This window comes from Thamnophis sirtalis, unplaced genomic scaffold (assembly GCF_051295495.1).
Source record: "Thamnophis sirtalis isolate CommonGarterSnake01/CBP01778 unplaced genomic scaffold, rThaSir2_p1.2 scaffold_4, whole genome shotgun sequence".
In the NCBI taxonomy this organism is placed as follows: Eukaryota; Metazoa; Chordata; class Lepidosauria; order Squamata; family Natricidae; genus Thamnophis; species Thamnophis sirtalis.
Window position 1 is genome coordinate 109930893 of NW_028261384.1, and position 20729 is coordinate 109951621.

The 20729-nt window shown below is 33.3% G+C and overlaps 2 protein-coding genes across 2 annotated transcripts; both read right to left on the bottom strand.

Moving 5' to 3' along the window:
* Positions 1-3620: 3620 nt before the first annotated feature.
* LOC148046129 (olfactory receptor 14A16-like) lies at positions 3621-4547 on the bottom strand. The gene has a single exon (XM_087711906.1). It carries the CDS (start codon positions 4536-4538, stop codon positions 3621-3623), a length of 918 nt encoding a protein of 305 aa, XP_087568032.1. The 5' UTR covers positions 4539-4547.
* Positions 4548-11672: 7125 nt separating this feature from the next.
* On the bottom strand, positions 11673-12590 carry LOC148046130 (olfactory receptor 14A16-like). Its single transcript, XM_087711907.1, has one exon. It carries the CDS (start codon positions 12588-12590, stop codon positions 11673-11675), a length of 918 nt encoding a protein of 305 aa, XP_087568033.1.
* Positions 12591-20729: the final 8139 nt, after the last annotated feature.

A 20729-nucleotide genomic window follows, 5' to 3' on the forward strand; every position in this document is an offset into this window, starting at 1 on the left:
CTAAACATCCAATCCATTCAAGGCAGACATGGAAATTTATCTACCTGCATCCCCCATTTGATTGTCTTTTCTTTATTTAACACTACTATAATATTTACTTATATGGAACCAAAAGGTTTTTCATCACATAAATCCAGATTTGCTTTCTGTGTTTTTTATACACTTTTGCCACCACTAATGAATCCCATCATAGTTTCAGGAATAAGGACATTCAGAAAGTGATATGAAATATAAGAAAAAAAATGGGTTTCTTTCCTTTCCTTAAAAATAAGATGATTGATTACCTAAGCTGCATTTTACAAATATAATTTGTTGGCTAAAGAGACCAGATGTAGATCGAATCAATCAAGGAACTCCAGCTGGAGGAATTCAGGAAAAGAACTTTCTCTACTGTAATGCTGGTCTTATGGAACATTCTGTCCCCCACCACAGGGTGATGTCTGCCCTCACCCTTCTATCCTTTGCACGGGCCTGAGGACATGGCTATGCTGATTGACCTGAAGATCAAAGGGCGGAAGGCCGTATCAGAGATGTCTTCTGGATTAATTAACTCCCTCTTGTACTTTCTTCCGACCTTCTGTTTATTTGTACTATTATAATTTCATTGTTTATTTTTATCACTTCATTGCTTTACTATTGCTATGTATTTTTTTTTCCATTTTAGTGCTATAAGCACTAAACGCAGAGTGAGGTGGGCAACAAATAAATATAGCAAATAACAAATAAATAAATGAATTTATAACCTCTAGGTATGAAAAATGCTTGTGTTTCTTGTGACTTACTTAGAATGATTTCACATGTTCCACTGTATCTTCCTCTCATGTCCTCAATAATATTTTCAGTAATATTCCAGGCCTTTACATTACTGTGTAAGTGTGCTGGTGTTCAGGAAGTTGTGAACTTGCTTTTTAAAGTGGCAACTAGGCTTTGTTTGTTTTTTCTTAAAGAAATTTCACTTCTCATCCAAGCAGCTTCTTCAGTTCAGAACTGAAAACACTTCTATGATAAGAAGTGAAATGTCTTCAAGGAAAAACAAGGAAAGTCCAGTTGCCTTTTGAAAAAGCACTTTTGGAACAACTATCACTTGGATGATTGAAAAATTCCATAGGCAGGAAAAAAAATTCTAGGTGACCAGTTTCTATCCTTCCCCCTCCCCCATCTCTTTGAACTATTTGTGCTTTAAATTTTACTAGTCACAGTATTAAAATTGTTGCCTAATGCTTTTAGTGTCCTAAAGTGATCGTTACTTTCTTTATTTGCCCTTCATATAAATTTGCATATTATATAGCCTAATTATTTGCTTAATCTTTTCATATTCCAGAAACTTTTGAAGACTATGTCCATTGTGCTGATTATATTTGAATTTATTTTTATTGATATATGTATATTTATCTTGTCTGTACCATAAATAGTTCAATACAATATATTTCAATATCACTACCTTTTTTAGCAACACAAAGAAATCTCTTCAATTTATTTATGTTCTGGAGCCTACTACTCAGGTTTCTGCATTTGAATCTGCTTATCAATGATCTCTGGAAATCTGATAATGTGTTAATACTAATTGCATTTATCATTTGTTAATTTTCAATGCTATTGATCATGGTTTCCTTCTGGACTGTTTGGGGGGATTGGAACTGAGGGGCAAAGTGCTATGGTAGTTCCACCAGTTTCAATTGAGGTCAATAGCGAATGGAGAAATGTAACCCAAGGACTCTTCTTTATGAAGTTATTCAGACACTTTTTCTTCTCTGTTTAATACCTATACAAAACCTGGTTAGCAAAATCATCTAACATTAACCCGATAATATTCAGCTATATATCTCCACTATGAGTTGACCAAATGATGCCACTGAAGTGCTTTCTCAGTGAATGAAAATTGGAAGGGTTTGAATTGGGATGGCATCAACTGAATTGCATTACTTTTTAATGTTTCCTGAATCCAATGGTTTGCTATTTGTGTTCTTTTTGTGGTGGCGCCTCACCAAAAACAATGTGTTCTAGAAAGACAAAAGAGCAAGCAGCTTCTAGATTTCCAGATAATTAGTCCTCAAATACTTCAGCATTAAACAATCCAATTAAAGTCAAAGAATTGTAGTGGCTATTATTCTAACCAACTGTAGAATACAAAGTTGCTTCTAACATATAAGAAATACATGATATGACTTATTCTAGAAAGTTTAGAAGTACTATTTGGATTCCATTTCCATTATCTGTTTCCCAGTGTTTAATCATAACATAAGATTCAGTACTAATTGAAAAAAATCAAAATAATCAGAGCAATTTATTTCCTGTCTCCTAGAACTCTTTATTATCTTTGAAATAAAAAAGAATCTAGTTTTATTTCAATTCTCTAAGATCTTAGCCACCACTTTAAAAACATATTCATATTGTGATCTGTCTTCATCAAGTGTACTCTGTGATAAATACATTAGTTTCTTTAACAGCCACATATGCAAGAGATTACAAATTGAAGATGAGGTTTCACTCATTTACACAACTTTTAATAACCACATGACTGACTTCTAAAAAATTAGATACAATTTGTCAAAAAAGAAGAGAAAGAGTGTTATTATTGGACACAATAAAAATAAAAGTGAATTTTCAATTGTGTTAATTCAATTTGGATCCGGATTTCTGTCACTTGCAATCTAAAAAAATCACCCAATTCTTCAACTGCTATAATTCCTCCTAGTAACAAGAATCTCTCACATAATATAGAGCCATGTTGTTTAAACTGTTATTTACATAGCCCAGATAATTTCCAAGACCATCATTTAAAATTGCATAACATTTTCTTAAAGGGAGATTTTGAACAATGAGTGAACCCTTCCTATGTGAGACAAACCAGACTCTGTTGTTTCAGACTTATAGAAGAATATACAACATGGAAATTTTCTTAAAATCTGGAATGCAGACAAAAAGGTCTGTCTGATAAGAATCTTTGTATCATCTTCAAGTTGAAGGAACTGGGAAAAATATTATTATAACTGGAATAAATCATAACATTTTTCAAATTATGATTCAATAATTTTGACTTCATTTAGACATAGATGTCTGGTGAATTGATCAAAAGGACAGTCTGTTACTTTTTCACCTAGGATCATGCAAATATAGAATTAAGTTAAGCAGGTTCTTACCACCTGAAATATTTTTTTCTAAATGACATAGAATATAAAAACATCCATAAAGGTAATTTCAGTACTTTTTATTACATTTATTTTGCTCATGAACCATCTTGATTTTCCCTTCCCTCCTGAAATGCAGAAACCTGATTCAGGATCAAAATCTATTTGGAGCTCAACACAACAGTTGTTTTATTACTTTATGCTGGGTTACTTTCATGTTTGTAGGGTAATACCTAGGAAGCTGGCTTCCAAACATCTTTTCTACCTCCTCTTTCATTTCAAGAGAAAACTGGTATAGACTGTTCCATCCTGTATAAATTCCAAGAGTTAGTGGTTAAAAAATAACATGAAGAGACCTTTAAAATGAAAAATTCAAAATCCTTCACAGATGAAAAAATGTCAATATTTTCTATATTTTATTTACATCTAATATGGCAAATTTAAATCAAATTTCTGCAACCAAAAGTATTTGAAGAAAATACAAGTTCTAATTTATTTTTTAAGCATTTTCCACACAGCCTTTTGGATATCCTTGTTCCTGAAGCTATAAATGAGAGGATTGAGGAGTGGAGGCAAAATTGTGTAGAGAACAGCAGAGAGTAAGTCCAAAGTACGGGAGGAAAGACTTTGGGGCCGCATATAAGCAAACACAGCAGATATCAAAAATAAAGAAAAGACAGTCAGGTGGGGAGTACATGTAGAGAAAGCTTTATATCTGCCTTGAACTGAAGGAATTTTCAAAACAGCAGAAAAGATGTAGCCATAGGAAATAAAAATGAACCCACTACATAATGAGTCTACGGTAATCCCTACAACCAAAATCAGAATTTGGCTAATTCTTGTATCAGTACAAGAAATCATTAATAAGTGAGGAACATCACAGAAAAATTGCTCAATTTTACTGAATTTGCAGAAATTTAACCTGAATGTGAGAATGGTGTGGAGCAAAGCATGGATCAAAGTGCTTATCCAGGAAGCAGCTGCCATTTGTAAACAGGCACTCCAGTTCATCATTAGCATATATTGCAGAGGGTGGCAGATGGCCACATAACGGTCATAAGCCATGACAGTCAGCAAGGCGAGTTCAAAACCTGCAAAGGTGAAAACTGAAAAGACCTGAGCAGCACATCCAGCATAGGAGATCTGCTTGTTATTTGTCAAAGAAGCAGCCATGGCTTTAGGAATTATAGTTGAGATGAAGCAAACATCAGAGAATGACAAATTGACCAAAAAGAAATACATGGGAGCATGAAGATGGTGATTCAAAATCACAGCAAGACCAAGAAATAAATTCTCAATTAAAGCTAGTAAGTAAATCACAAGGAACATCACAAAATACATAATTTGCATATCATGATCATCAGTAAATCCCATCAGAAGAAATTCTGTCACAAGGGATTGGTTGGCCATTTATTTTCTCTGATTCCTTCTAGAGAGAAAGAGGGTATCCTAGGAAATTTGTCAATCTAGGAAATAAATATAGGCATGGAATTATTCATTGCAATAGTAACATGAAAACGAATATATTATAATTATACCATTAAAATAAAATATATTACCTTTTTGCAATATGTAAAATGGAGTTCATACATTTAAAAATGCAAAATAAAAATGATATTATTTTCCTTCTGCCAATTTATAAAAAATCAATTTTGTGATTTTGCTACCTAAAAGACATTTTTAAAAATGACAATCTATTACTGAATAATGTAAACATGGATATAGAAATCTGGCATATACTGTATATTTGATTCTTTATAGATAACTTGTAAGAAGACTTTATGGTGCAGTCAATGATGAAGGGATCCAATGATGTTTACATGTTCCATGAAGCTGCATTATTTTGTAGATACAGTTAAAGATGCTAATTATCTACTAATTAGTAGTAAAAAAGTTTACTACTAAAAGTACTAATATAGTTTTATGTCTAATATTTTGTTATTTATCACAAGTTATAATCCCAAGTTTGGGATTCACAAGTTATCAGAAAAAGAAACCAATTAAGATTATTATATGTGCCATAAAACAATATGATATCCAACATACAGTATGGGTAATTCCAAGAATAGAATATAAGCAGGATATGTTATATTCGAGAATCAATGTAGATTCTATCTTATACCTGGTACTCTTCAATATTTTCCTCAATAATTTAGAAGAGGGGATAGATGAGGAACTCACAAAAATTTGCAGATAATACCAAGCTGGCAGAAATAGCCAACACTTAGCCTTAAAATACAGAAGGGACTTGACAGACTTGAACATTGGGCTTGTAAACAAGTAAACCTCTACATTTAGGCAAGAAAAACAAAATACATAGGTATAATACAGGTGATACCTAGTTCAATAGTAGTAACTGAGAGGGATCTTGGAGTCCTAGTTGACAATAATTTAAATATGAGTCAGCAATGTGCTGCAACTGCCAAAAAAGCCAACACAGTTTTAGGCTGCATTAACAGAGAGATACAACCAAGATTACATGAAATATTAATACCACTTTATAATGTCCACACTTATAATTTTGCATCCAATTTTGGTCACAATAATGTAAAAAATAGGTTGAGACTCTATAAAAAGTACAGAGAAGAGCAACAAAGATGATTAGGGGACTGGGGGCTATAACATATAAAGAAGAGTTGCTGGGATTGGATATGTCTAGTTTCATGAAAAGAAGGACTATGTGATAGCAGTGTTCCAATATCTCAGGGGTTGCCACAAAGAACAGGGAGTCAACCTATTCCCCAAAGCATCTGAGGACAGGACAAGAAGCAATGGGTGGAAACTAATCAAGGAGAGAACCATTCTAGAACTGAGGAAAAATTAATTAGAGGAATGAATCAGTGGAACAACTTGCCACCAAAATTCGTGAATGTTCCAACACTTCAAGATTTTTAAGAAGAGATTTGACAACTATTTGTTTGGAATGGTATAGGATTTCCTGCCTAAACAAGATGTTGCCCCTTCCAAATCTGTCATTCTGTTATGTTCTGTTAAGGACATAACACAATACATATATAAAATATATTATCCATTCTCAAAATGCAAAAGGCACTTTACACATTTAAGACATGTATACAAACTGTTTTTCTTTCTATATTATATTGGGCAACTTATATTGCAGTGGATTCCATTGACAAAAATTCATTTTGGAGAATGATGTCATAGTGTTGAAAAATTGGAAAAGAAGGTCCTAACTTCATAGGGAATCAAATACAAATCCGAGTCATAAATAGCAATACATTTTTCTAATCATTTCTGTTTTCCTAAAATAATTATTTGACTACCATAATAAATATATGCAACCATACTTAAAGATAGGAGAGATGAGATGGAAATGAAAATGGAAATTGGGGTAGGGACAGGCAGAGATAGAGGCAGAGACAGAGAGAAACTGTACAATGTTAAACATTCTGTTCGACAATAACATATTTTGATTTAAACTGGATATAAAATTATCGACCAATGCTTATATGTAAATGGGAGTGTAATTGTAAATTAACCATAATGACTTTATGTCTATTTAAGATCTGTGTTAAATTAAATAAATATTAAACAATATAATCAAATCATTACTTATGATTATAAAATTAGATTCCCTTTATGCTAAGTTTTAAATAAATAAATAATACCGCTGAATGTTTAAAAGCATTCTTTTCTCTAATTGTGAAATCATTAAGCATCAACATACCTGACATTTCTTCTGATAATCTGATTTATGAAACCTGCTTACATGGTATACTATTGGTGTAAAATTCAGTTATTTTCCCTATATGAATATTTCAAAACAAATACATACATGTCAAGTGATATATTTCCAACAGGCTGAAGCATTAGCTTACTTTTGCCATATTTCAGACCTTAAGACTAATAATAAGAACTTGGGAAAAAACAGTATTATACACTTATCTAAAAATCAGTGATACAGAGTAATGACTTATTTCTATCATGCTATTATTCCTATAAGCAGTATTTCTCAATTATTTCAAAACTGAAATCTTGAGTACATAGTCATGATTGTCTTTACTTACCACAGTTTTTGTGGTCTTAATTTATGTGTGGAAGACAACCTGTTATATGTTACCTATTCTCATGTGCTACAAAGAATGAAAAAAATAAAACAGTAATTATGTCACCCTCTGTTTTCTATTGCGTTTCAATATAATTCCTTGGAGACTATGTCCAATTTTCATGTTGATTTAAAACAAACAAGAAAAGGGGCAGTTATCTTATACCCATTTCTTTTATTATTGTTTTGCATTAGGAGACAGAGATATTACATCAAAATATCTAGGAATTGTTTGTGAGTGTTCATTACCAATGAAGCTCTGCAATATGACTTATTAATTTGATCTTCTAAGTTATTTTCTGATACTACATGTGTAGAGGTGGCTGAGATTTATTCCTTTTGTGTTCCATATGCCTGCACTATTTCAAAAAGAAACATATTGACATTTATTTCTATATTTAGAGACAAGCTATTAGTAACAAGATATTGTACTTTAAAGGATGGTTACTTGACACATGCAGGGTTTGGTCTTGTTTCTTGTATATACCTCCAACTTAAATAATATTTATTCCATGTAGTCACATAGTGATCCTTAATGTGGTATGCATCAGACACCCCTAATTAAGGAACATATCAATCCTTTATACTGGATTAAGATCCTGTGCCTTAGATAATACTTATTTATTTATTTATTTATTTATTTATTTATTTATTTATTTATTTATTTATTTATTTATTTATTTAATCTCTAACTTAAATACTATTTATTCCTACTGGTTCATTTAATAAGCAAATTTATATAGCCACCCAAGAAATACATAGCTATTCTGGGTAATGCACAGCATAGAAAACCCACTGTTTAACCTCACCCCATCCTCTGGCAGTAACAACAGAATCAGAGAAGCTACTTAATTGGCTCCAAATGGAGGTCCCCAAACCCACTGACAAAATCATGTCTACAAGGCCTTGCAAAAAAGCAACAAGGAGTGGGGCAGTGTTGGGTTTCAAAAATTTTTGGAACCTCTTCTGTAGGTGTGGCCTGCTTTGTGGCAGTGGTTTGCAGGCCATGTGACTGGGTGGGAGTGCCTTGCCAGTGATGTGACCGGGTGGTAGTGGCTTGTCAGTGATGTGACTGGGTGGGAGTGGCTTGGTATTCATGTGACCGTATAGGAGTGGCTTGGCAGTCATTTGACCAGATGGGAGTGGCTTGGCAGTCAGGTGACTGGATGGGAGTGACCAAGACAATGTCACTAAATTCTTTGTACCAATGGATGATCTACAAAAAGTTATAAAGAAGGTATTTTATTATTTTGTGTACTTACTACTTAAATAAGATTAAAATAAGTACACAAAACAATAAAAGAGCTACTTATAGAAGGAAGATGACTGTCTTTGTCAGTCTTCAATATCACTGACTCCAATGAATGGCCTGCACAAAGTAGAGATACAGAAATGAACTCTTTCATTGCATGCACTGCATTAGGATGAAACCAGCAGACAAATTAATAGAAAAGGAAGATTACTGTCCTTTTGTGTGTTGAAGTCACCCATTCACCATCTTGCTCCAATGAATGGCCTGCACAAAGAGATACAGAAAAGTATGGTTCATTTAATAAGCAAATTTATATAGAAGCAGAAGGAGGAATTGGCAAAGGGAATAAATATTCAGATTGAGAAAAAAATGAAATATTTAGGAATCGATATAGCAGCAAGGTGGACATCAATCAAAGAGAATAACTATGTTAAGTTAATAATCATAACATTTGGAGAGGTGGAAACATTTGAGACTCTCTTTCATGGGAAGAATAGCAGTGATCAAAATGAATATTCTATCAAAATTATCATTTTTGTTCCAAAATATTCCCATAAAATTAAAGAGTATTTTGGAAAATTGAATAAAATGACATCAGAATACATTTGGCAAGGAAAGAAACAATGGATTAAATTTAAACTTCTGCAAGATGTAAAAGAAAGAGAATTTAGTGTACTAGAGTGGGAATTATATCACCAAACAACAATGCTTACCTGACTAAAAGAATGGATAGAATTAAAAAATAATAGACTGCTAACCCTAGAGAGCCACAACTTACATTTAGGATGGCACACATTCTTATAGAAATAGGTAGCATATCAATATTTTCAGAGACATTTTATAAGATAGGTGTTATTAGAAATAGAGAATAAATTCTAGAGGAAAATTTACAGCAAGGTTCCAATTTGGCTATTAACATTCGAAGCATTAGTGCACCCAAATATTATTAACCAGGGAAAACAGGTCATCTATTGAGATATAATAGGCAAAAAAATGGAGATTAAGATTGAGGCAGGAGCTAAAAGAGCAAGGGATAGAATTGGAATGGTAGTCTTCTCTTCAAATCCAATCACGTTACTCAAAAGATATGAAAGAGTGGGGAGTTAATGGCAATAGATAAGATCCTTTTGGGGACAAATGATAAATTGATCAAGAAGATTTTCAATTTTTTATTGGAATATAAGATGGAAGAAGAGCAGGTTAAGGAGACAATAGTAGCATGGGTGATAAACTTTGGCTATAATATACATCTGGAAAAAATGGCAAGAACTATGGAAAAGGAATAGGAGAATAACATTGGCAACAAAGTATAAAGAAAATTTATACAAAATGTTTTATAGGTGGCATCTCCCACCAGAGAGAATAGCTAAAGTGTTTAGAAATTTAGCGCCAAATTGTTGGAAATGTAATTATGAATCAGGCATGTACTACCATATGTGGTGGTTGTGCTAGAAAACAAAAGAATAGTGGTGGAAAATTCAAAGGAAGCTAATAGAGATAACCGAAGAGGAAATAGAATTCAAACCAGAACTATTTCTTTTCGGAATCATAAATGATATATATAGCAAGGGGTTAATCTACTTATTAATGCATTTTATTACAGCAGCAAGTATGGTCTTTGCCCAAAACTGGAAAAACAGGGAAAATCCATAGAAGAGGAAGTAATTAGGAAAATTCTGATTTGTGCTGAAATGGATAAATTGACGTGGGAATTGAAGAAAAAAGACGAATCAGAATATTATAAGATCTGGGATAAATTGCATTGATGGTTGGAACAAAAGAGGAAGAACCCAAAATAAGTAATGACTAGGATTTATAGAATGGAGATTAGAATTATGTATGAAATCATAACAGTGAAAATGTGTAAGACAAGAACAAAGCAACATGGATGGAAATACAATATTCTTATATTTGTAAATACTGAATAGACCAATAAATAAGCATGGTGGTTATAATATTTAACTTTATCTCCTCGTATATATGGCAAAGATATTGCCAGGATGGTTACACCTGGCAGAGCCAAGAGCCAAGGTGGCGCAGTGGTTAAATGCAGCACTGCAGGCTACTGCTAGATCAGCAGTTCAGCGGTTCAAATCTCACCGGCTTAGGGTTGACTCAGCCTTCCATCCTTCCGAGGTGGGTAAAATGAGGACCCAGATTGTTGGGGGCAATATGCTGACTCTCTGTAAACCGCTTAGAGAGGCCTGAAAGGCCTATGAAGCGGTATATAAGTCTACTGCTATTGCTATTGCTATTGCTATTGCTATTGCTATTGCTATTGCTATTGCTATTGCTACACTGTGTCCAATATTTTAAGGTACGTTTAATTAAAAAAACTATTTAAAAATGAAATATATAATAGGACTTGTACTAGAAAGTTCAGAAGTACTATTTGGGTTCCATTCCACTATATGTTTTCCAGTTTAATCATAGAACAGGACTCAGTAGTAAATGAAACAAATCAAAATAACCAGAACAATTTATTTCTTGCCTCCTAGAACTCTTTATTATCTTTGAATATAAAAAAGAATCTAGTTTTATTTCAATTTTCTAAGATCATAGCCACCACTAAAAAATACGTTCAAATTTTGATCTTTCAAGTGTACTCTGTGATAAATACATTAATTTCTATAGCAGCCACATTAGCAAGAGATTGCAGATAGAAAATGAGTTAATAATATATATACAACTTTGAATAATCTGTGGTCATGTAAACACAGAATTAGGTTAAGCAGTTTCTTAGCACTTAGAAATATTTTTTTCCCCCTAAATGACACAGAATATAAAAAAAATATATCCAGAAAGGTGGTCTTCAGAACTTTTTGTTACATTTATTTGCCCATGGTCCATCCAGATTTTCTCTCCTTTTCACAAATATAAAAACCTGATTCAGGCTCAAAATATTCTTGGAGCTGACAGCAACAGTTGTTTTATTGTTTTATGCTTTATTTCCATATGTGTAGTGTACTGTATGTGAAGCTACTTTTCTAAATATCTTTTCTACCTCCTCTTCCGGTCCAATAGACTGTATAAATTCTAACAATAACCACCAAGAGGTGATTAAAAAAATAGCATGAAGAACAGACTTTTAAAGTGAAAAATCAAAGTCTTTCACAGATTGATAGATGGGAAAGTGTCAATATTTTTTATTATTTATTTCTAATGTGACAAAATTAAACCCAAATCCTGTAACCAAAAACATTTAAAGAAAATGCAAATTCTGATTTTATTTTTTAAGCATTTTCCACACAGCCATTTGGATGTTCTTGTTCCTGAAGCTATAAATGATGGGATTGAGGAGTGGGGGAAAAACTGTGTAGAGAACAGCAGAGAGTAAGTCCAAAGTATGGGAGGAAAGACTTTGGGGCCGCATATAAGCAAGCACAGTAGATATCAAAAATAAAGAAAGGACAGTCAGGTGGGGAGTACATGTAGAGAAAGCTTTATATCTGCCTTGAACTGAAGGAATTTTCAGAACAGCAGAGAAGATGTAGCCATAGGACATAAAAATGAACCCACTACAAAATAAGTCTACAGTAATCCCTACAACCAAAAGCAGAATTTGGCTAACTCTTGTATCAGAACAAGAAATCATTAATAGGTGAGGAACATCACAGAAAAATTGCTCAATTCTACTGAATTTGCAGAAATTTAACTTGAATGTAAGAATGGTGTGTAGCAAAGCATGGATCAAAGTGCTTATCCAGGAAGCAGCCACCATTTGTAAACAGGCACCCCAGTTCATCATTAGCATATATTGCAGAGGGTGGCAGATGGCCACATAACGGTCATAAGCCATGACAGTCAGCACGGCGAGTTCAAAACCTGCAAAGGTGAAAACTGAAAAGACCTGAGCAGCACATCCACCATAGGAGATCTGCTTGTTATTTGTCAAAGAAGCAGCCATGGCTTTAGGAATTATAGTTGAGATGAAGCAAACATCACAGAATGACAAATTGACCAAAAAGAAATACATGGGAGCATGAAGATGGTGATTCAAAATCACAGCAACACTAAGAAGTAAATTCCCAATTAAAGCTAGTAAGTAAATCACAAGGAACATCACAAAATACATAATTTGCATATCATGATCATCAGTAAATCCCATCAGAAGGAATTCTGTCACAAGGGATTGGTTGGCCATTTATTTCTCTGATTCCTTCTGGAGAGAAAGAGGGTATCCTAGGAAATTTATCTGTCTAGGAAATAAATATAGGTATGGAATTACTCATTGCAATAGTAACATATGAAAACTAATATGTTATAATAATCATGTTTAAAATAAAATATATTACCTGTTTGCAATATGTAAAATGGAGTTCTTACATTTAGAAATGCAAAATAAAAATATTATTTTCCTTCTTTGTTATACGTGCCAATTTATAACAACGATTTTGTGATTTTGCTATCTAAAAGACATTTTTAAAAATGACAAGGTAAACATGGCTATAGAAATCTGGCATATACTGTAGATTTGATTCTTTATAGATAACTTGTAAGAAGACTTAGACACCAAACTTTGTGGTGCAGTCATTGATGAAGGGATCCAATTATGTTTACATGTTCCATGAAGCTGCACTGTTTAGCAAATACAGTTAAAGATTCGCATTATCATCCAGAAAGCTCTTCATGGGAAGCACTTGACATTAACTTTTATAAGATTAATTTTTTTTTACTACTAAATGTACTAACATAGCTTTATGTCTAATATTTTGTTATTTATCATTTACCTTTGGGATTCACAAGTTATCAGAAAAAGAAACCAATTAAGATTATTATATGTGCAATAAAACAATATGATATCCAACATACAGTATGGATAATTCCAAGAATAGAATGTAAGCAGGATATGTTATCTTCGAGAATCAATGTAGGTTCTGTCTTATACCTGGTACTCTTCAATATTTTCCTCAATAATTTAGAAGAGGGGATAGATGGGGAATTCACCAAATTTGCAGATGATACCAGGCTGGCAGGAATAACCAACACTTAGCCTTAAGATACAGAAGGGACTTGACTAAGGTGACCAGACATCCCGATTTCAGCGGGAGAGTCATGATTTCTAACAATTTGTCCCGTTTCCCGGGGCGTTTTTAAAAAGTCCAGATTTTCTGGCTTCATGGTGAAAGCCCAGTGGATTTGCTTAAGAAATCCTAACCGGGGCAAGACAAAAGACACCCTGTCTAATCCCTCTCTCTGTCTCAGTACTTTCATTGAAGATATTAAAACATTAAAGCAAGAAAATGCGCCCCTTTTACCTCATTTTATAAGAAAAAAATGACCTAGTACCATAGAGCTCCAGGAAATACTTGGCTAGAGAGGTAGCGAATGTTACTTCCTGGATTTTCCAGAGGGGAGGGGCACAGAGGTTGGTAGTCTGCTCATGTGGAAAAAAGGGTGGCAAAGTTTCTTTGAAAAATATTTCCCTGACTAATTTCACCATTTGAATTTGCTCAGTTCTTTGTATTAACATCTACATCATTCTGGGTTGACTTGGAGTTCAAGCCTGCTGGTAAGTGAGCTGGGTTCTTTTATTTTATTTTTTAATGTATTTTAAAATAATATTTTATTTATTGTGCATAGGATTTTTTAAAATTCTGTGTGGATTCTTTTTTTAAATTGTCTTAGACTATTAAAAAAAAGATTCTATCCAAAATAAATTGAAGTGAAACCATTTTTAAAAATTCTATGGACAATACTTTGAAATATATTGTGCATAGAAAGAATAGTTTGAAATGTTTTACTTCAATTTATTCTGTGTGGATTCTTTTTTTAAATTGTCTTAGGCTATTTAAAAAATGATTCTATCCAAAATACAAAATACCAGCTGCAGTTATTCAATTAAGAATTGTGGCAAGAAAGGTGGTATAACGGGCTTAGTGACCAAAGTTACAATGGCATTGAAAAAAGTGACTGATGACCCTTTTCACACTTACCGACCATTTTCACACTTAGCGACCGTTGCAGCATCCTCATGATCACGCGATCAAAATTTTGATGTTTGGCAACAGATTCATATTTATGATGGTTTCAGTGTCCAGGGGTCATATAATCACCTTTTGACAAAGTCAAATGGGGAAACCAGATTCACTTATGTTACTAACTTATCAGCTGCAGTTATTCACTTAAGAACTGTGGCAAGAAAGGTGGTATAATGGGCTTAGTGACCAAAGTTACAATGGCATTGAAAAAAGTGACTGATTACATTTTTCACACTTAGCGACCATTTTCACACTTAGCGACCGTTGCAGCATCCTCATTGTCACATGATCAAAAATTTGATGTTTGGCAACAGTTACAATTTATATTTGTAAATTTTAGTTATGTTGAAATAAAAAAAATATTACAATACTATCTTTGCGTTATATGAAAAATTTTCTGGTTCAGTATAAAATTTTTAATCAAACCCCCCCCCCCCCCAGTCAAAGGTGTCCCTCTTTACCAATCTGAAAATCTGGTCACCTTAGACTTGACGGACTTGAACATTGGGCTTGTAAACAAGTGAAGTTATACATTTAGGCAAGAAAAACAAAATACATAGGTATAATACAGGTGATACCTGGTTCAACAGTAGTAGCTGAGAGGTATCTTGGAGTCCTAGTTGACAATCATTTAAATATGAGTCGGCAATGTGCTGCAAATGCCAAAAAAGCCAACACAATTCTATGCTGCATTAACAGAGAGATACAATCAAGATCACGTGAAATGTTAATACCACTTTATAATGTCCACACTTAGAACTTTGCATCCAGTTTTGGTCACAATAATGTAAAAAATATGTTGAGACTCTAGAAAGAGTGCAGAGAAGAGCAACAAAGATGATTAGGGGACTGGAGGTTATAACATATAAAGAAGAGTTGCTGGAATTGGGTATGTCTAGTTTAATGAAAAGAAAGACTACATGATAGTAGTGTTCTAATATCTAAGGGTTGCCACAAAGAACAGGGAGTCAACCTATTCTCCAAAGCATCTGAGGACAGGACAAGAAGCAATGGGTGGAAACAAATCAAGGAGAGAACCAACAAAAAACTAAGGAAAAATTAATTAGAGAAATTAATCAGTGAAACAACTTGCCACCAAAATTTGTGAATGTTCCAACAGTTCAAGATATTTAAGAAGAGATTGGACACCTATTTGTTTGAAATGGTATAGGATTTCCTGCCTAAACAAGATGTTGACTAAGAAAACCTCAGAGGTCCCTTCCAACTCTCATTTTGTTATGTTCTGTTAAGGACATAACAGAATACATATATAAAATATATTATCCATTCTCAAAATGCAAAAGGCACTTCACACATTTAAGACATGTATACAAACTGTTTTTCTTTCTATATTACATTGGGCAACTTATATTGCAGTGGATTCCATTGACAAAAATTCATTTTGGAGAATGATGTCATAGTGTTGAAAAATTGGAAAAAAAGGTCCTAACTTCGTAGGGAATCAAATACAAATCCGAGTCATAAATAGCAATACATTTTTCTAATCATTTCTGTTTTCCTAAAATAATTATTTGACTACCATAATAAATATATGCAACCATACTTAAAGATAGGAGAGATGAGATGGAAATGAAAATGGAAATTGGGGTAGGGACAGGCAGAGATAGAGGCAGAGACAGAGAGAAACTGTACAATGTTAAACATTCTGTTCGACAATAACATATTTTGATTTAAACTGGATATAAAATTATCGACCAATGCTTATATGTAAATGGGAGTGTAATTGTAAATTAACCATAATGACTATATCTATTTAAGATCTGTGTTAAATTAAATAAATATTAAACAATATAATCAAATCATTATTTATGATTATAAAATTAGATTCCCTTTATGCTAAGTTTTAAATGAATACATAATACCGCTGAATGTTTAAAAGCATTCTTCTCTCTAATTGTGAAATCATTAAGCATCGACATACCTGACATTTCTTCTGATAATCTGATTTATGAAACCTGCTTACATGATATACTATTGGTGTAAAATTCAATTATTTTCCCTATATGAATATTTCAAAACAAATACATACATGTCAAGTGATATATTTCCAAGCTTACTTTTGCCATATTTCAGCCTTAAGACTAATAATAAGATCTTGAAAAAAACAAACAGTATTATACACTTACCTAAAAATCAGTGATACAGAGCAAAGATTTATTTCTATCATCCTATGCATTACGTTATTCCTGTAAGCAGTATTTCTCAATTATTTCAAAACTGAAATCTTGAGTACATAGCCATGATTGTCTTTACTTACCACTGTTTTTGTGCTCTTCATTTATATCTGGAAGACAACCTGTTATATGTTGCCTATTCTCATGTGCTACAAAGAATGAAAAAAATAAAACAGTAATTATGTCACCCTTTGTTTTCTATTCTGTTTCAAAAAATTCCTTGGAGACTAAGTCTAATTTTCATGTTGATTTAAAACAAACAAGAAAAGGTGCAGTTATCTTATACCCATTTCTTTTATTATTGTTTTGCATTAGGAGACAGAGATATTACATCAAAATATCTAGGAATTGTTTGTGAGTGTTCATTACCAATGAAGCTCTGCAATATGACTTATTAATTTGATCTTCTAAGTTATTTTCTGATACTACATGTGTAGAGGTGGATTATTCCTTGTGTGTTCCATATACCTGCAGTATTTCAAAAAAGAAACATAGTGAGATTTATTTCTGTATTTAGAGACAAGCTATTAGTAACAAGATATTGTACCTTAAAGGATGGTTACTTGACACATGCAGGGTTTGGTCTTGTTTCTTGTATATACCTCCAACTTAAATAATATTTATTCCATGTAGTCACATAGTGATCCTTAATGTGGTATGCATCAGACACCCCTAATTAAGGAACATATCAATCCTTTATATTGGATTAAGATCCTGTGCCTTAGATAATACTTATTTATTTATTTATTAAATATCTAATTTTAATACTATTTATTCTGTGTAGCTATATAATGATTCAATTGGCACCCACTCGTTCATTTAATAAGCAAATTTATATAGCCACCCAAGACATACATAGCTATTCTGGGCAATGCACAGCATAGAAAAGCCACTGTTTAACCTTACCCCAGCCTGTGGCAGTAATAACTGAATCAGAGAAATCACTTAATTGGCTCCAAATGGGGGTGTCCAAACCCTCTGCCAAAACTATGTCTTCAAGGCTTTGCAAAAAAGCAACAAGGTGGGGGGGTCAATCTTAAATCTAGGGGAATGGTGTTCAAAGGGTGAGAACCACCAAAGAGAAGCCTCTTTTCCTAGGTTCCACCAGAACTAATTTTTTTGCTAGTTTAAACCTAAAAAATGCCTTGCCTTCCTGCTTTGGTGGACCAGTAGATGTATTTGGGAAGAAACAGTCTGTCAAATGTCCTGATCTCAATCCAAGTAGGTTTTTAATATAATAATCAGCACCTGAATTGCAACCATAAGGAAATCAGTAACCAGTACTGCTCCTGCAAAATATATGCAAAAATGGACTTACACAAAATCATGTGGGCTGCTTCTAGATACTGTTCAAGGGTAGCCACATGTAGAGCACATGAATCCAAATGAGAGATGATCAGGGTGAGTGTAAATGTGAAAGGCTTATGGGCACATAATATTTGTGTAAAAGCCCTTCTGACCATGACTGCCACTTGCTTCTCAATCGAGTCCAAGACAACCCCCAGATTACACCCCAGGTATGTCTGGGTAGCACATTACTATTCACAATAAAAAAATAGCAGTTAGCAGTTAGACTTATATACCGCTTCATAGGGCTTTCAGCCCTCTCTAAGCGGTTTACAGAGTCAGCATATCGCCCCCACAGTCTGGGTCCTCATTTTACCTACCTCGGAAGGATGGAAGGCTGAGTCAACCCTAAGCCGGTGAGATTTGAACCGCCGAACTGCAGATAACAGTCAGCTGAAATGGCTGCAGTACAGCACTTTAACCACTGCGCCACCTTGGCTCTAACAGTAATACTCCAAGTACCAAGGAGCCCTTGGCATAAATTGTGGCGATCTCAAAGGAATGAACAGTAAGTAAGATGACAATTTTTTTCTGCACAACAAAAAAGGCTACAAAACAGTTATATTTGTACAGATTAGAAGAGTCATATTTTCAGAAAATAAGCTTCAAGGTAACAGAATTTCTTGATTAAAGGGCTTAGAAAATCATTTATGAAATGATAAATATGAAAATATTGTTTAATGTTGTATATTTATAATTTGTACAAAAATATATTTGGTTACATAATTTTATCTCTAATGGAGCATTTCTGGCAGTTACAAATTTGTAATAAAAATAAATAAATTATATTTTAATTCTATATAAAATAAAATTTAATGAAAGTATACCAAAAGCATTAGGCAAAAACTTTAATAGGGTGGATAGTACAATTCTAAACCACAAATAGTTCAGATAGGTGAAAAAAAGGATAAAAACTGATCATTTCATAGAAATTGTTCCTGAACACCAATGCCTATGGAACCTGTCAATCACAGTTGTTCCAAAAGTGCTTTTTCAAGAGGGAACTGTACTTTCCTTGTTTTTCCTTGAAGACATTTCACTTCTTATCATAGAAGCCTTTTCAGTTCTGAACTGAGGAAGGTGCTTGGATGACAAGTGAAGAAAAAACAAAGAAAGCCCATTTATCTACATGCAAGCAAGTTCGCATGTTCCTGAACACCATCACACATAGTATGTTCCTTATAAAAGCCTGGAATATTACTGAAAATATTATTGGGGACATGAGAGGAAGATACAGTGGGATATGTAAAATCATTCTAAGTAAGTTACAAGAAACACAAGCATTTCTCATACCTAGGGGTTATTACTTATTTATTCATTCATTTATTTGCTAAATTTATTTGTTGCCCACCAGATTCTGGGTTGCTTATAGCACTAAAATGAGGAAAAAAGTAAGCATAACAATAGTAAAGCAATGAAATGATAAAAATAAACAATGAAATTACAACACTATAAACAAACAGAAGTTTGGCAGGAGCAGAAAGTACAAGAGGGAGTTAATTAGTCCAGTAGTAATTTCTTATATGGCCTTCTCCCCCTTGGATCCTCAGGTCAACCAGCACAGCCAGATACTCAGGCCCTTGCAAAGGATAAAAGAGTGGCGACAGACCTCAGTCTGGGGTGGGGGAACAGAATGTTTCAGAAGGGCAGAATTATAGCAGAGAAAGCTCTTTTCCCGGATTCCACCAATTCCTTGATTGATTTGATCTACATCTGATCTCTTTTGTCAACAAATTATATTAGTAAAATATATGTATTCATAAAATCCTAACAAGAGGTTGCATCTAGCTCCTAAAGTGCTGCATTTTATCATTATTTTCTTCATTTGTTCCTCATATGGGGTTGTATATCATACAGACTAATTATTTGCTCAATCTCTTCATATTCCTGAAACTATTGAACTTGAGACTATGTCTATTGTGCTGATCACATTTGAATTTATTTTTTACTGACATATTCATATTTATTTTGTCTGCACCATAAATACACCAATACACTACATTTCAATACCCTTGCCTTTTTTTAGCGAGACAAAAATATACCTTCAATTTACTAGATGTTGAGGAATATAGAACACTGCATTTCTTGACTGAATATTGGTTTATACTTAGATTTATTCATTTCCAGTACAAACCTCTACATATTTTCTCTCAAATGATAATAATGCTACAATGATCATGCTTGTTAGTTCAATTGCATATACTCATTTATTAGCATAGTTTGATCAATTTTAAATAATGAATTTTGAGTTGATTAGTGATTGTTATACCACTACTTCAAGTAACCATTTTAGGACTCAACCATAATAGACAACCTTCATCCTGATTTTAGTAGATTTTTTTTTAGTTTCCTTTATTGTCATTGCACCTCGTACAATGAAATTAAATGCCCTCTTCAGTGTACATCATACATAAGAAAACTGTAAAAATAAAACAAAAACACACATCCTTTGCATTCTATCCAACTGAATTGAAACCCCTGATACTGTATTAATATTAACTATACAGTAGAATTACAGTTACTGCTCTGGAATAGAAGCAGTTTTTCAGCCTCCTTGTCCTTGTTTTTATTGTCCTATACCACCTGCCAGTTGGTAATAGTTCAAAAAAAGGGGTCCGGGATTAAATTGATTTTTAAAAATGTTTTGATTAATGACTTTCTGTAGTGATGTCATTATGCTTGAAGCTGAGGAACAGGAGTTCTCGTAACCTCTAACTCTAACTTCTTCATTTGAGCTCATTTCTGAGAGCTGCGGATACT

Bases quoted from the DNA above. Each gene is read 5' to 3' on its own strand.
- LOC148046129 (XM_087711906.1), bottom strand. From the start codon at position 4,538: ATGGCCAACCAATCCCTTGTGACAGAATTTCTTCTGATGGGATTTACT.
- LOC148046130 (XM_087711907.1), bottom strand. From the start codon at position 12,590: ATGGCCAACCAATCCCTTGTGACAGAATTCCTTCTGATGGGATTTACT.